At 41.4% G+C, this 14,198-nt stretch overlaps 1 protein-coding gene across 8 annotated transcripts in view; it reads left to right on the plus strand.

The window, feature by feature from the left end:
- Window positions 1-14,198, plus strand: part of MID2 (midline 2) — a 110,628-nt gene that overhangs the window by 79,872 nt on the left and 16,558 nt on the right. For all 8 annotated transcript variants that reach the window (XM_026014877.2, XM_026014876.2, XM_072743209.1 and 5 more), the window contains exons 4-5: window positions 5,828-5,935; window positions 7,976-8,124. In XM_026014877.2, the coding sequence (XP_025870662.1) occupies window positions 5,828-5,935; window positions 7,976-8,124 (257 nt within the window). The remainder of the gene's footprint in view (window positions 1-5,827; window positions 5,936-7,975; window positions 8,125-14,198) is intronic.

A 14,198-nucleotide genomic window follows, 5' to 3' on the forward strand; every position in this document is an offset into this window, starting at 1 on the left:
CATTCTGTCCCACACAGGAACCCACATGGTGCCTGGTATGTAGTGTAGGCCCTTGACTGAAGCTGCTAAAAGCTTCCCCAAACGATCTTCGATATTGGCATTTCACAATCCACCAGGGGTCGGAGGTAGTGGTGGTCGTGGAAGATCTCTTTGGATAGAAGATCTCAGGGAATGAACTAGAGCTGGCATTGAGTGTAGAGATGAAGACACCGGCGAGGTGTCCTGTTTCTTAACTACATAAAGGAATTTTACTTGATTCTGGCTGTAGAGTTCATCCACTATGTCTTCATCCATGTTGGTCCCACCTGAACAGGAATCCTCAGTGCTCTGAGGGCTGATGGATGTGGCTGAGCTGGAGAGAGGGGAGGAGTGAGGGAGTTTCTCATGGGGATTAGTTGGAGGGAAGGCTGGTGCACTTTGAACCCAAGAATAAAAGACCTATGGAGGGAGACCTATGGGAGATCTCCCAACTATCAAATCAGCTCCCTAAAAGAAGCTTCCAGTAAAAAGGGCTAGCCCAGTTACATTTCAATACAGAATGGAAAAAATTACCAAAATAACCTTTGATGGCCTCTTCAGCCTTTGCAATACTGTGGCTTTTGTGAACTCCCATGTATCTATTTCTGTGTAGTAACCAACAGTAAAATCCTTCTAATGGGATGTGTGTGTCTGTGTCAGAGAAGGATGGGAATTAGACCAGGTCCAACTATGGGTTTAATCTTTGGGCTGGGAGGTAGGAAGGAACTTTGGGAAACAGTAGGCTAGGCAGTTGGATAAAGATGTGCCAGTCAAATTCTCACTGCCTTTGAGAAGGAAGAAAAGAGCACAGGGCAGAGAAAAGGACCTGGAGACCCGACAGGGAGACCTGTACTCTCTAGTGCTTATTAGACCTTGGAAGACTCGTGCTGGGACTCAATCTCAGACACCAGAAACTACACCCCACCCCACAAAAATTGGCCTTTTTAGGGGGTGGAGAGATTTATACAAGTAGGTTGCCAAGATTACCCTAATGGTATTTTCAGGGAGGACAGATTTTTCCACAGATATAAAGCCTTCTAGTCAAACCCACTAACCCAAATTAAAGAGCCAAAGGCTGAATAAAGATCTGGAATCTTCCACCAACCACCCACCCAACCACAAATGCTCAGTTGTTTTCAACTAAGGGTTAATAAGCAAGTGAAATATGTCAGTGCAATTTCAAGGAAAACTGCAGAAAAGGAAAATACCAGGGCTTTCAAGTACCTTCTAAAGCAATTTGAGATGTTTTATTCACATGATGAAGACAGTTTTACCCTGGAGTATTTCCTACTTAGACAACACTCAAGGAACCTGCTCTTTTGGGCTGCTTCTTGACATGGAAAAATTTTAATGTCACTGCTTTACCTTTAATTTGGGATTTTGCCTCTTCAGCCAAATTTCTGCTCTACTACTTGTGCTTGGCTGTTTGATTTTGCCCACAGCAACTGTCCAAAGCCCTCCCTAGCTCCCTCACTTCAATCTACATCTTCTCTAAAAAATGCATTTACCATAGTCCATTTTCCAATGTTTGTCATTCTTACTATGATTTTTCATTTTACTAAATCAATCAGGAAATGTTTGTTGTGTGTAAGGCACTGTGCTGGTTACAGCAGGAGATACAAAGGGGTATAAAAACTTTCTTTAAGGAGCTTGCTGTCTGATTGAAGATTTCCAAGCAAGGGAGTGCTTCTCGTTTTTTACCTTTCCTTTCAATTCCTGTTACCTTCTTTGGCTAGGCCCTGTTTATATCACAGTAATTTTTAAATCATGCACACCTCCCCACTCCACTGCACCAGCTTACCATTACCACCAATCAAATCAATCCCAGGTCATCTCTTTTTTTTTTTATTTTTTTTAATTTTTTAATTTATTTATGATAGTCACAGAGAGAGAGAGAGGGGGGGGGCAGAGGAAGAAGCAGGCTCCATGCACCGGGAGCCCGACGTGGGATTTGATCCCGGGTCTCCAGGATCATGCCCCGGGCCAAAGGCAGGCGCCAAACCGCTGCGCCACCCAGGGATCCCCCAGGTCATCTCTTTGAAAAAAAAGTTAACTTAATGGTTGCCAGAGGAGAGGACCAAGGGGTGGGCAAAAGGGGAAGGGAAGTGGGAGATAGAGGCTTCCAGTTATGGAATGGATAAGTCACAGGAAATAAAGGGTAGAGGAAAGGGAATATAGTCAGTGGTATTGTAATAGCATTGTGTGGTGACAGATGGGAGCTACATTTGTGGTGAGCACAGTGTAGAGTCATCACTGTGTTGTACACCTGAAACTAATGTAACACTGAATATCAGCTACACTTCAATTTATATATATATATATATTTTTTTTTAAGATTTTAATTATTTATTTATTCATGAGAGACACACAGAGAGAGGCAGAGACATAGACAGAGGGACAAGCAGGCTCCCTGCAGGGAACCTGATGGGGGACTCCATCACAGGACCCCAGGATCACAACCTGAGCCAAAGACAGACGCTCAACCACTGAGCCCCCCCAAACATCCTAAAATATATGTATATATTTTAAAAATTCATTCTTTCACCATCCTACTTTCCAAACAATATTTTTCAAAGATACCATAATGCCTAATGAATAAAGTGCAATTTCGTTAGCTTGCCTCAAAATTTTCCTCCTTTTTACCTTTAAAATCTAAGTCCTGTCCATCATTGAGGGTCAAGTCCCATTTCCTTCAGGCATCTTTTCTCCACTTCCCCACCAAAAGCGATCTTTCCCTTCGATTTCTGTAGATTATGTTTTACATCACTTATTGGTATGCTGCCTTGACTTGCTTGTTTTATATGCATGTGGCTTTTCCCCATTCAGATTGCAAATGTATATTGAGAGCAGGGCCTGAGCATAATGCATTACACACACACACACAAGATGCTTAATACATGTTTGATGTTGAAGACGGTGATGATTTTTCCTGATTTCAGGGATGGGTTATGAGGGTGGGTGGCAAAGGAAAAGATTCTGGAGGTAAGGGGATGAATTAATAAGACTCTTATGGTAATAGTCCAGAAGGATGATAAGGGTTTCAACTTACTGATTCCTTGGCTCAGAGCCTCGTTGTATTGCCAGAAGAATTTTAGTGAGTTTGAAAAGGAGGGGCAGGACTTTGGGACTGCTGTGAATTTATGCGGGGAATGAGAGAGAGGTAGAAATCAGAAGTAACTGAACCTGAGTAACTTAAGTACTAATAGTAGCATTAGAAAAAAAAAAGAAATAAAAGAAATCAGGTGGAAGCCATATTTAGAGGGGGAGAGATGAGTCTGTTTTCAGATATAATGAATTTAGAGTAACTTGAGTAACCAAGTGGACGTATCTAGCAAGCAGCAAGATACTCCCTACCCCCATTTGATTCAATGGAACAAATATTTACTGAACATCTACTGTGTACCAGTCAGTATGTTGGAGAGACAGTTAAAGACACCAGTCCTGGCCTCCAGAACTCATGTTTGAGTGGGGGAAGACAGACTAATAAATTCCTATGGTATAAGGTAGTAAATAGTAAAATTTAATTATATATACATATATATCACTGTGGGGATATAAATAGGTGATGAATTGCATCCAAGCAGGTGAGAAAAAGTTACAAAAGTGATGAGTTTTGAGCAAGGCCTGGAAAGATAATGTAGAAGTTTGTCCAACAAACAAATAGGAAAATGACTTTTCAAGTGAAAGAAGTCTCGAGCGAGGGCACAGGACATGGAAGTGTAGGGCATTCTAATGATCAGAAATGACTAAAGACAATGGGATGACAGAATAAAGGTGGATAGAGCAAAAGAGATACTGGTTGTCAGAAACAGGACAGGAATTTTGTTACACTAGCCTGGGGAGGTAGCCTAGTGTGATGGTTAAAGGTGTGGACTCTAGCATCAGGCTTCCTGAGTCCAAATCCCAACTCTGCCACTTACTAGGTGTGTAACCTTGAGTGAGTTACTTACTCTCTGTGCGCTCACTTTTCCCATCTGTAAAATGAGGCCTATGATACCTGCCTCATAGGATTGCTCTGATGATTGAGAGAGCTAGTATATATAAACTGCTGAGGGCAGTGCCTAGCATATAGTGAACATTATGTAAGGGTTAGTCCAAGGGCTAAATGACAAGAAACAGGGCACTCCACCATGATGTACTACACTCTCAGCAGCTTCCAAAGGAAATTAGAAATAGGAACTAGGTCTCCAGATACACTAAACACACATCCAGGGAGCACTGGATGAATCTCTTATTCTCACACGACTGGGAGTTTCTCGAGAGGATGAGGTTATCTGCCTTGGACATGTAGATCCAATTTAGGGAAAGGGGGAAGAGTCTGAGAAAAAAATTCAAATGGCCAAGGTGGGACTGTTTGTTCACAATAAATGGAAGCTCTCATTAGGCATTCCCTCTGGAAAGTGGAAATAAATTAGAGTTGAAATACTGCAAGGGTATTTTATTTCAGTTAAGTAAGAAACCAAAAATTGGCCAGCAAGGACCTCAAAGGATGAGAGAACAGGCAGCAGGGTTCAGTGACAAGTATTTTGCTGGGTTTGGAGTATGTAAAGGAGTCCTCCAAAGAGGGCTGGCAATTGGAAATGCAGCCCTACCCTGCTAATATATCTAGCCCCTAGGGTTTTGATGCTCTCAAGTAACCCATTGTCTGTTCCTCAGCTTTCTAGAGCCCTGCTCGAGTGCTCCTTGAATAGACTCTTGGAATGATTGTACTTCCCTGTGTGACTGCTCTGTGTGCTGCTCAAATGGAACTCCTCGTCTGCCCACCCAGCCAGCCCAGTGGTTTCACTTGGCAGAACTCGGCTTGAATTCTGGCTTTACCACTTAATAGCTGTGTGATCTTGAGCAAGTCACTAAAATTTCTGAGCTTCAGTCTCTCCATCTGTGAAATGGAAATAAAAATGGCTCCTCTATTATAAAGCGCATGTGGTAATTACATGAAAGAATTTATCTATAAAGTGCTTGGAATCTTAAGTGCTTAAGAGATATAAGTTCGTTTGTCTTCCTTTGCCTTTACGCTTAGGCCACCCAAAGATCCCTGCTCTCATTTTAGCCCCTGTCGGAGGGGGGCTTCCTACCATCTAATTCCAAAAGTAGTAGAGCTGGGAAGAAGAAGAAATCAGTATATGGAAAGACAATGAAAATGGTGGCTTTTTTTTCACCCCCCCTTTTTTTTCAACTTTGCAGTAGAGATATTTTGATGTAGCCACTATTCCAAAATAGGAATAGGTATTCAGCTACTGGACAGCTGAAGGTGAGAAATATCTACAGAGACATAATGACAAGTCTATGAAAATATATCTACACATGCAGATATTTACTGTGAAGTTATAGCTGTGCATTCATATGTTTTAGAATTAGAAGGGAACAAGGAAAATCAAAAACATTTTTTAGGATGGTAGAAATAGATTGTTGTAATGTTATCTTAATATTGCTGTGTCTGTGGAGAGAGATCCTCTTTTCCTGACATACTTAAATCTCCTTATCCTCTTTTCAAAAGAACAGCAGGAGTAAAGGGTACTGGAGTAAAAGAAATTGTACAGTGGGAATAACATGCCCCCATCTCATCTGTCCTTCTGCTCAGCCTTCCATTAACCACCATGATCTACCAGAGGCTGGAGGGCTTCCTAACTATGGTGCTTCAGTGCCCTTGCATCATTAATATCATCATCTCTACCCTTCTTCTAGGAGTGGATCTTATGAGGGAGGTATGGAAGAAGTTGTGCATGCTTAGCTGTCAATCCGAACCTTTGAGAGCCAGCAGAGGACAAAGGCAGCAATCACTATGTAATATTCTGGATTTTCTTGGCAGGTGAATACTGCTATGCATGAGGCAAAACTTATGGAAGAATGTGACGAGTTGGTAGAGATCATCCAGCAGAGGAAGCAAATGATCGCTGTCAAAATCAAAGAGACAAAGGTAAAGCACAGAGCTTCAGTAAGGTCAAGGCAGAGTTGAGTTTACAGCTGTCAAGGTTCATTTGTAACCTTGTTCAATCATCATCCCGATGATTCCAGTTTGAACTTGAATCATGAAAGTAAGAAGAAATGAGGTTGGAGGGAGGGAGGCAAAGAAAAGAAGCCATGTTTGGCCTAGTGCTATAAACCCAGTAAAAATGATGGCAGTTCTGAGGTATTGGAAATGTTCTATATTACACCTGGTTGGTGTGTTACATGGGTGTATGTATATGCAAAAAAGAAAAAAAAGTCATTGTGTCATATGTTTCAGAGGTGGGTGCTTTACTGTATATATGTTATAAGTCAGTCCAAATAGAAGAAAGAAATAAGTAATGGTAGAAATATGGGTCAGAATTATGGAAGGATCATGCATACTATTATAAGGACTTTGGGCTTAATCAAAAAGGCATTGGGAAACCATTCTAGTTTCTTAGGAAGGGAGAAGATGGATTGATATAGCAGAGGTATGCAGGGGAGATCAGAAGAGGATGATACTGAAGTCAGGGAAGCCATCTAACATCTAAGAGGCTTGTGGAATTATTCTTTTTCTAAAATATTTTATTTATTTATTCATGAGAGACACAGGGAGGGGGACAGAGACACAGGCAGAGGGGAAGCAGGCTCCCTATGGGGAGCCCAATGCAAGAATCAATCCCAGGACCCCTGGATCACAACCTAAGCCAAAGGCAGATGCTCAACTGCTGAGCCACCCAGGTGCCCCTGGAATTATTCTTGATATGAGTTGAGGAAGACCTAAACCAGGGAAGTGCCAGCACAAATTGAAGGGAAGGACATAACAGGCATTCCTAGAAAGGAAATGCTGGGAATCATCAACTGAGTAGCTATAAAAGATGAAGGGGAAAGAGAAGACTTACAGGGTTTTAGCCTGGGAACTGGAGAAGCATGGTCAGCGTCAGGTGTGAGCCTTCATGTGTCTGTATGGTTTTTGGCTTATTGGTCTGCCCGTCATTGTAGTGATTATAAGCTCATGCTGTGTATACAGTGTGAGAATTTATGAGTCTGGAGTGATGATCAGTACTCTGTGTCATGCTGGGTGGTTCCAGCTAACACAAGAATCGAAATTTCCAAGAACACAGATTCTGTGAACACAGGTATGCATAAAGATATGTAGAGAAACATGTACATAGAAATGTAGATACTGGGATCCCTGGGTGGCGCAGTGGTTTGGCGCCTGCCTTTGGCCCAGGGCGCGATCCTGAAGACCCGGGATCGAGTCCCACGTCAGGCTCCCAGTGCATGGAGCCTGCTTCTCCCTCTGCCTGTGTCTCTGCCTTGTCTCTGCCTCTCTCTCTCTGTATGACTATCATAAATAAATAATATAAAAAATAGTTTAAAAAAAAAAGAAATGTAGATACTCATAAAGAACAAGGAGGTAGGAATGCCTGGGTGGCTCAGTGGTTGAGACTCTGCCTTTGGCTCAGGGTGTGATCAAGTCCCACATCAAGCTCCCTGCGAGGAGTCTCTTTCTCCCTCTGTCTATGTCTCTGTCTCTCTATGTGTGTCTCTCATGAATAAATAAATAAAATATTAAAAAAGAACAAGGAGGTGCTTCTTATGAAATGTGTATGTGAAAATATATTGACAATAAAATGTATCTATGGTGATCCCTGGGTGGCAGGGTTTCCTTTTATACTTTTTATTTTCTCAGTACTCTACCTTGAGCATGCACTGTTTTAATAATCAAGAAAAATTAATGTTACCAGTAAGAAAAAGAGGAGGTAGATAACCTAGAGTGTATGACTGGGTGTGTTGCAGCATCAGTAAGTGGGCTGTGGGTGGGAGGAGAGCCTGTGAAAACACAGAGCCGGCAGGTTGAGAAGATGAGTGGTTAGTGTAGGGACCATGGGAGATTAATAGGCCTATTTTTAGAATCACTGCAGCAGATCTCCTTCATGTTGTTTTATCATTTTTAATTAACCCCTACATGTTTTCTTTTTAAAGCCCTGGATATTTAATCTCATTTTTTGTTCATTCCTTTAAGGTTATGAAGCTGAGAAAGTTGGCACAGCAGGTTGCTAATTGTCGACAGTGTCTTGAACGGTCAACAGTCCTCATCAACCAGGCTGAGCATATCCTGAAAGAAAATGACCAGGCACGGTTTCTCCAATCTGCAAAGAATATTGCTGAGAGGTGAGCTCCCTCGGTTCTGTTTTCCATGCCTGCTCTTAGAAAAAGGGTGCAGCTGGAAATCACTTAATTCTGTCAGGGCACGTAAGTAGCTGCTGCCACCTAAAGATCTTACCAGATAGTTTAACGAAGCCTCAGTGCTACATTGCTCTGTGGATTTCTGGCACCCTTCTCTCTGTGTAGCTTACTGTTTCTCCTGACACACAGCCAACCACATACCCTAGCTGTGCCCTAGCTCTCCGCTGCCCGCTCAGTGCTGGAGCTTTCTATATTGGTGTTAGCGTAGGGAGAGAGACTTTTGGCCACAGGGATAGGTGTGTGCCCTCCCTAAGTATTTGTGTGTTTTTTATTGCTTTCATTTCGTTATGTCTCACACAGATGAATAGAGAGCAGTAAATTCTTAGGCTTTTATTTAATCAGTCATCCCTTTGAAAATGTGATGACTGTCACGAGCCCTCTTCCTGAGGGAAAAATACATATTAGATATATACCCATAATGTTCTGCACATGGGGGTGCCTGGGTGGCTCAGTCAGTTAAGCATCTGCCTTTGGCTCAGGTCATGATCCCAGGGTCCTGGGATCGAGCTCCATGTTGGCCTCCCTGCTCAGCAGGGAAGCCTGCTTCTCCCTTTCCCTCTGCCTCTCCCTGCCCCGCCTATTCTCTCTCTAAAAAAAAAAAAAATCTTAAAAAAATTTTGCATATGATTTCAGAGGGCTCATGCCTTAGAAGGCCATCTGTATATCATTTGCAAAGAATCTGAAGTCTAAAATGGAACATTGCTCAGTAGAGTCACCAAGGCTTCAAAGGGCTACAGGGACTCATTAGGCAAATGTGACCTCCTTACACCTCTCTTCCATTTACTGAAGGCTTCGGCTCCACGTTCACAGTATTCCTTTCTGTTGCTTTTGCCATAATTTCTGATGACACTGGCAGCATCCATGTGGCTGACCCCATCTGATACTCTAGCCATCCAGTCTCCTGGCTCCTTGCCATCCCCACTTCCAGTGACCCTCACCTCTGCTCTACTCCATCCACCCACTTCCATGACTCTCATGCTGAATCTCACCATCACTCAGAATTATGCTTAAATAATAAATTAAAGCATCTCATGTTCTAACTACAGTGTCTGTACTTACAGTTGATTGCTTTTCTTTCAATGTATCTATTCTTCAACTTCATCCGGACTCCTAAGACCCAACACCTACCTACCAGCTACCTACTGTTTTTGGCCTATTGAGGATCTCTGATTGCTCATTTCAGCTACTCACTCTTATTGCAATATACCCACTTCCTTGCTTCCACTGTATTTTTATCACACTAACCTGATCAACACTCCCAACCCTGAATCAGCCCAGTTCCTCCCACCTTTTCCATGTCTATATTTGAGTTGCAGAACCCTGCTGGAGAAAACCACATAACCAAAGAGGTTAGTTCTACTGCACCACACATTTATGGCTTCTAATCTCATTGGAGCCCTGAAATGCTGCTATGTGGCTTTGGTCAGCTTTCTTTTTGCTTTGTCTCTCTAATGGCTATTTCAAAATTTCTGTGTTCAACTCAAAAATTTCAACCATGCCACTTTCCTGCTCATGCCCAGCAAATGACTTTATGTCCTATTTAGGAGATAGAGTGTTACGTATGAAAGGACAAAGTCCTCAGCTTCTCAAACCAAATTGCTGGGCACACTTGCATCCATATCTGTAACTTCTGCCCCCTCCTTTTTAAAATTAGGCTCCATGCCCAGTGTGTAGCCTAAGGTGGGGCTTGAACTCATGATCCTGAGATCAAGACCTGAGCTGAGATCAAGAGTCTGATGCTTAGCCGACTGAGCCAACCAGGCTGCTCCTGCCTTTTGATTATAATAGTAGAGATGTTCCTTCATTTGTACTTTGGCCACATGCTTCCTTTTTTTAAAAAAAAAATTTACTTATTTGACAGAGAGTGAGAGAGAGTAAGCACACATAGGGGGAGCTGCAGAGGGAGAGGGAGTAGCAGACTCCCTGCTGAGCAGGGAGCCCAATGTGGGGCTCAATCTCAGGACCCCTGGATCATGACCTGAGCCAAAGGCAGGAGCTTAACTAACTGAGCCACCCAGGTGCACCACATGCTTCCTTTTTTTCCCATAGCTTCAGTTTCTCCCTTTCCCTAGTTGACTTCACATCCACTTTTAAACTCATTCATGTCTTTCCTATCTAAAAAATATAATACTCACAACTTTCCTCTCCCTTATACCCCTTCTAGCTTTTGCCCTATCCCTCTGTTTCCTGCAGAGCAAATTTCTTCAAAGACGATACCATTTCCTCACCTCTGACTTACTTTTCTTAAACATTGAAAGTTATTTATATTAAAGTAATCCTTATGCATAGTTAAAAACTCAACTATTACTAATAGTCATATGAAAAAATAGTCATAAAAAAAGAAAAAATAGTCATATTGAAAGAAATAGCAATCTTCTCCTCCCTGCTGATTTCTTTTCTCCAATAAGAATAATATTGAGCATTTACTTTGTGTTGAGCATTATTCTAAGCCCTTGTAAGCATTAACTCATTTAATCCTCTCAAAAGCCTCATGAGATAGAAGCTGTTATTATTCCTCTCTTAAAGTGAGAGAATGAGGCTCAGAGAGGTTATATGATTTGCCAAGGATCACCCAACAAGTAAGGGTTAGAGGCAGGATTCAAACCTAGGGAGTCTAGTGCCAGCATCTACACTTTTCCAACAATGCCAAGCAATTTCAGCTCTGTTAAATATTTCTGATGCCATGATATTTACATTTCTAAATAATATCCTTATATTGCAATCCCCCCCCACAATTTTAGACATTAACAATTGACTTCTGCAAATCTGAAAATTTTTCAGTCATCATTTCCTTAAGTACTTTTTAAAGGATTTTATTTATTTCTTTATTTTAGAGAGAGAGAGAGTAAGGAGGGGGAGGTACAGAGAGAGAAGGAGAGAATCTCAAGCAGATTCCACACTGACTGTGGAGCCTGATGTGGGGCTTGATCTCATGATCCTGAGATCCTGACCTGAGCCAAAACCAAGAGTTAACTGATTTACTTAACTGACTGAGCCATTCAGGCACCCCCTCCAATATTCTTTATGCCACCCCCTTCCTTTCTTATTCAGACTCCAATTACATGTCTGTTAGGCTGCTTAAAGTTGTTTTCAGCTCACTGATGCTGTGTTCATATTTAGCTATTTTTTCTCTCTGTATTTCACCTTGATAGTTTCTTAAGCTTCTATTTTTTTTTTATTTGAGAGAGAGAAAAGGAGAACACAAGTGGAAGAGGGGCAGAGGGATAAGCAGACTTCCTGCTGAGTAGGAGCCTGATGAGGGGCTCTATCCCAGGCCTCAGGGTTCATGATCTGAGCTGAAGGCAGATACTTAACCCACTGAGCCACCCAGGCACCTCTTGTTTTGATCATTTCTAATGACATGCCTTGGCATTCACTAACCTTTTCTTCTGCAATGCCTAAGGTGCCATTCATTATTATAGTGTATTTTTCATCTCAGAAAGTGTAGTTTTCATCTCTAGAAGCTCAGTTTGTTTTTGTTTAAGATTTTATTTATTTATTAATGAGAGAGAGAGAGAGAGAGAGGCAGAGACACAGGCAGAGGGAGAAGCAGGCTCCATGCAGGGAGCCCGACGTGAGACTCGATCCCGGGTCCTGGGCTGAAGGCGGCGCTAAACTGCTGAGCCACCAGGGCTGCCCTAGAAGCTCAGTTTGGATCTTTCTATTAGTATCCATATTTCTACTTAATGTATTTAGCTTTCCCTCTAGCTTTTGAATATGTGACAGAACATGAGAGATTCCTAATTCTGGGAAACGAACAAGGGGTAGTGGAAGGGGAGGCAGGTGGGGGGGATGGGATGACTAGGTGATGGGCACTGAGGGGGGCACTTGACGGGATGAGCACTGGGTGTTATACTTTATGTTGGCAAATCGAACTCCAATAAAAAATGTGCAAAAAAATGAATATATGGCATGCAATGCTAATTCAAAGAGATGTTTGCACCTCTATGTTTATTTCATTATTTATAATAGCCAAGATACAGAAGCAACTTACATGTCCACTGATAAATGAATGGATAAAGATGTGGTACACACACACACACACACACACACACTCACACACACACACAGAGGATTATTACACAGCCATAAAAAAGGATCATGCCATCTGCAACAGCATGGGTGGACCATGCTAAGTGAAATAACTCAGACTGCTTGGACTGATTTCACTCATGTGGAATCTAAAACAAAACAAACGAATAAACAAACAAAAAAGCAGAATCAGACCTATAAATATGAAGAACAAACTGATGGCTGCCGAGGGAAATTGGGTGGGAGATGGAAGAGGAGATGGAGATAGAGGCTTCCAGTTATGGAATGAATGACATGGGACTCAAAGGCACAGCATAGGGAATATAGTCAATGATATTGTAATAGTCTTGAATGATGACAGATGGGAGCTCCGTTTGTGATAAGCACAGGTTAATATACAGACTTGTTGAATCACTGTGTTGTATAACTCAAACTAATGTAACATTGTCAACTATACTCAAATAAAAAATTAAAATCAAAACGTGGACAGAGCATGGAATACAGATATCCTATCATAATGTCTAATACTATTTATTTATTTATTTATTTATTTATTTATTTATTTATTTAATAATAAATTTATTTTTTATTGATGTTCAATTTGCCAACATACCGAATAACACCCAGTGCTCATCCCGTCAAGTGCCCCCCTCAGTGCCCGTCACCCATTCACCCCCACCCTTCCACCCTCCTCCCCTTCCACCACCCCTAGTTCATTTCCCAGAGTTAGGTATCTGTGTCAGTTCTTGGTCAGTTTCAGTTGATTACTTTTTATCCTTACGGGTTGTATTTTCTTCCTTTGCATATCTGATAACTTTTTTGGATGTCCAACATAATGAAATTTGTCTTATTGGGTGCTGAATACTTTTGTTAAATATTCCTGAGCTTTGTTTTAGGACACAGCGAAGGTGCTTGAAAATAGCTTGATCCTTTTGGGTTTCATCTTTAAGTTTTGTTAGGTGGAATAAGAGCTTTGTTTAGTCTAACGAACAGTTTTCTTCACTTGTGAGGCAAGACATTTCTGCATACTACACTGAGTGCCCCCATGCATCATGAGATTTTTCCTGTCTGGCTCTTAGGAACAGACACTATTACAGCCCCTTTGTGAGCACTGGGGATTGTTCCCTCTCATCTTTTTAGGTGGCTCTTTCCTTGGCCTTGGGCAGTTTCCTCATATGCATGTGTTGATCAGTTTTTTGTCAAATACTTAAGAGGGGAACCTCCCAAAGGTCTCCAGAATTCTCTCTGTGCAGCATCCTTCTCTTTGGTACTCTGCCCTGTGAACTCCAGCCAATTTATTCTACTGGACTCTCAGTGTTCTGAATTAGGGACTTCATCAGGCTCTGATTTCCCCTTCATGGACCATTTTACTCTCCTAATTTTGTTGGAACAATTTTTCCTAAAGTCTTCTAAGAAAGAGTACCTGGGAAGTAAATTTTTGAGAACCTTTTTGTTTAAATTTTTTTAAATTTATCTTCACAGTTGATAAGTTGGAAACAAATTTCCCTTATAATTTTGAAGGCATGGCTCTGTTGTCTCCTAACTTCCAATGTGGGGTTGAGAAACTCGCTGCTAAGTTTGATTCTTGATCTTTAAAATATGACCTATATTTTAAAATCTGAAGCTTTTAAGGTCTTATCTTTAGTACAATTTTTCTGAAATTTCTACAAGATAGGTGTTGGTGTGGGTCTTGTATCATTCATTTTTATTGGGCTCTAGGTAAGTCTTTCCTATCTGAAGCCTAGTGACTTTTCATTCTGGGAAGTTTTCTTATATTATTCACTAATAACTTCCTCCCATTTATTTTCATTCTCCTCTCTTTCTGGAACTCTAATTAGAGGTTGGACATTCTAGATTTTTTTCTGTGATTTTTTAAATCTTTCATTTCCTAGTTTTCATGATACTATTTTCTTATGCTGTTATCTGAGATGGTGCCTTAATTTTTCATCCATTCCTTCTATTAAAAT

The sequence above is a fragment of the Vulpes vulpes genome, chromosome X, assembly GCF_048418805.1.
Source record: "Vulpes vulpes isolate BD-2025 chromosome X, VulVul3, whole genome shotgun sequence".
Lineage (NCBI taxonomy): Eukaryota > Metazoa > Chordata > Mammalia > Carnivora > Canidae > Vulpes > Vulpes vulpes.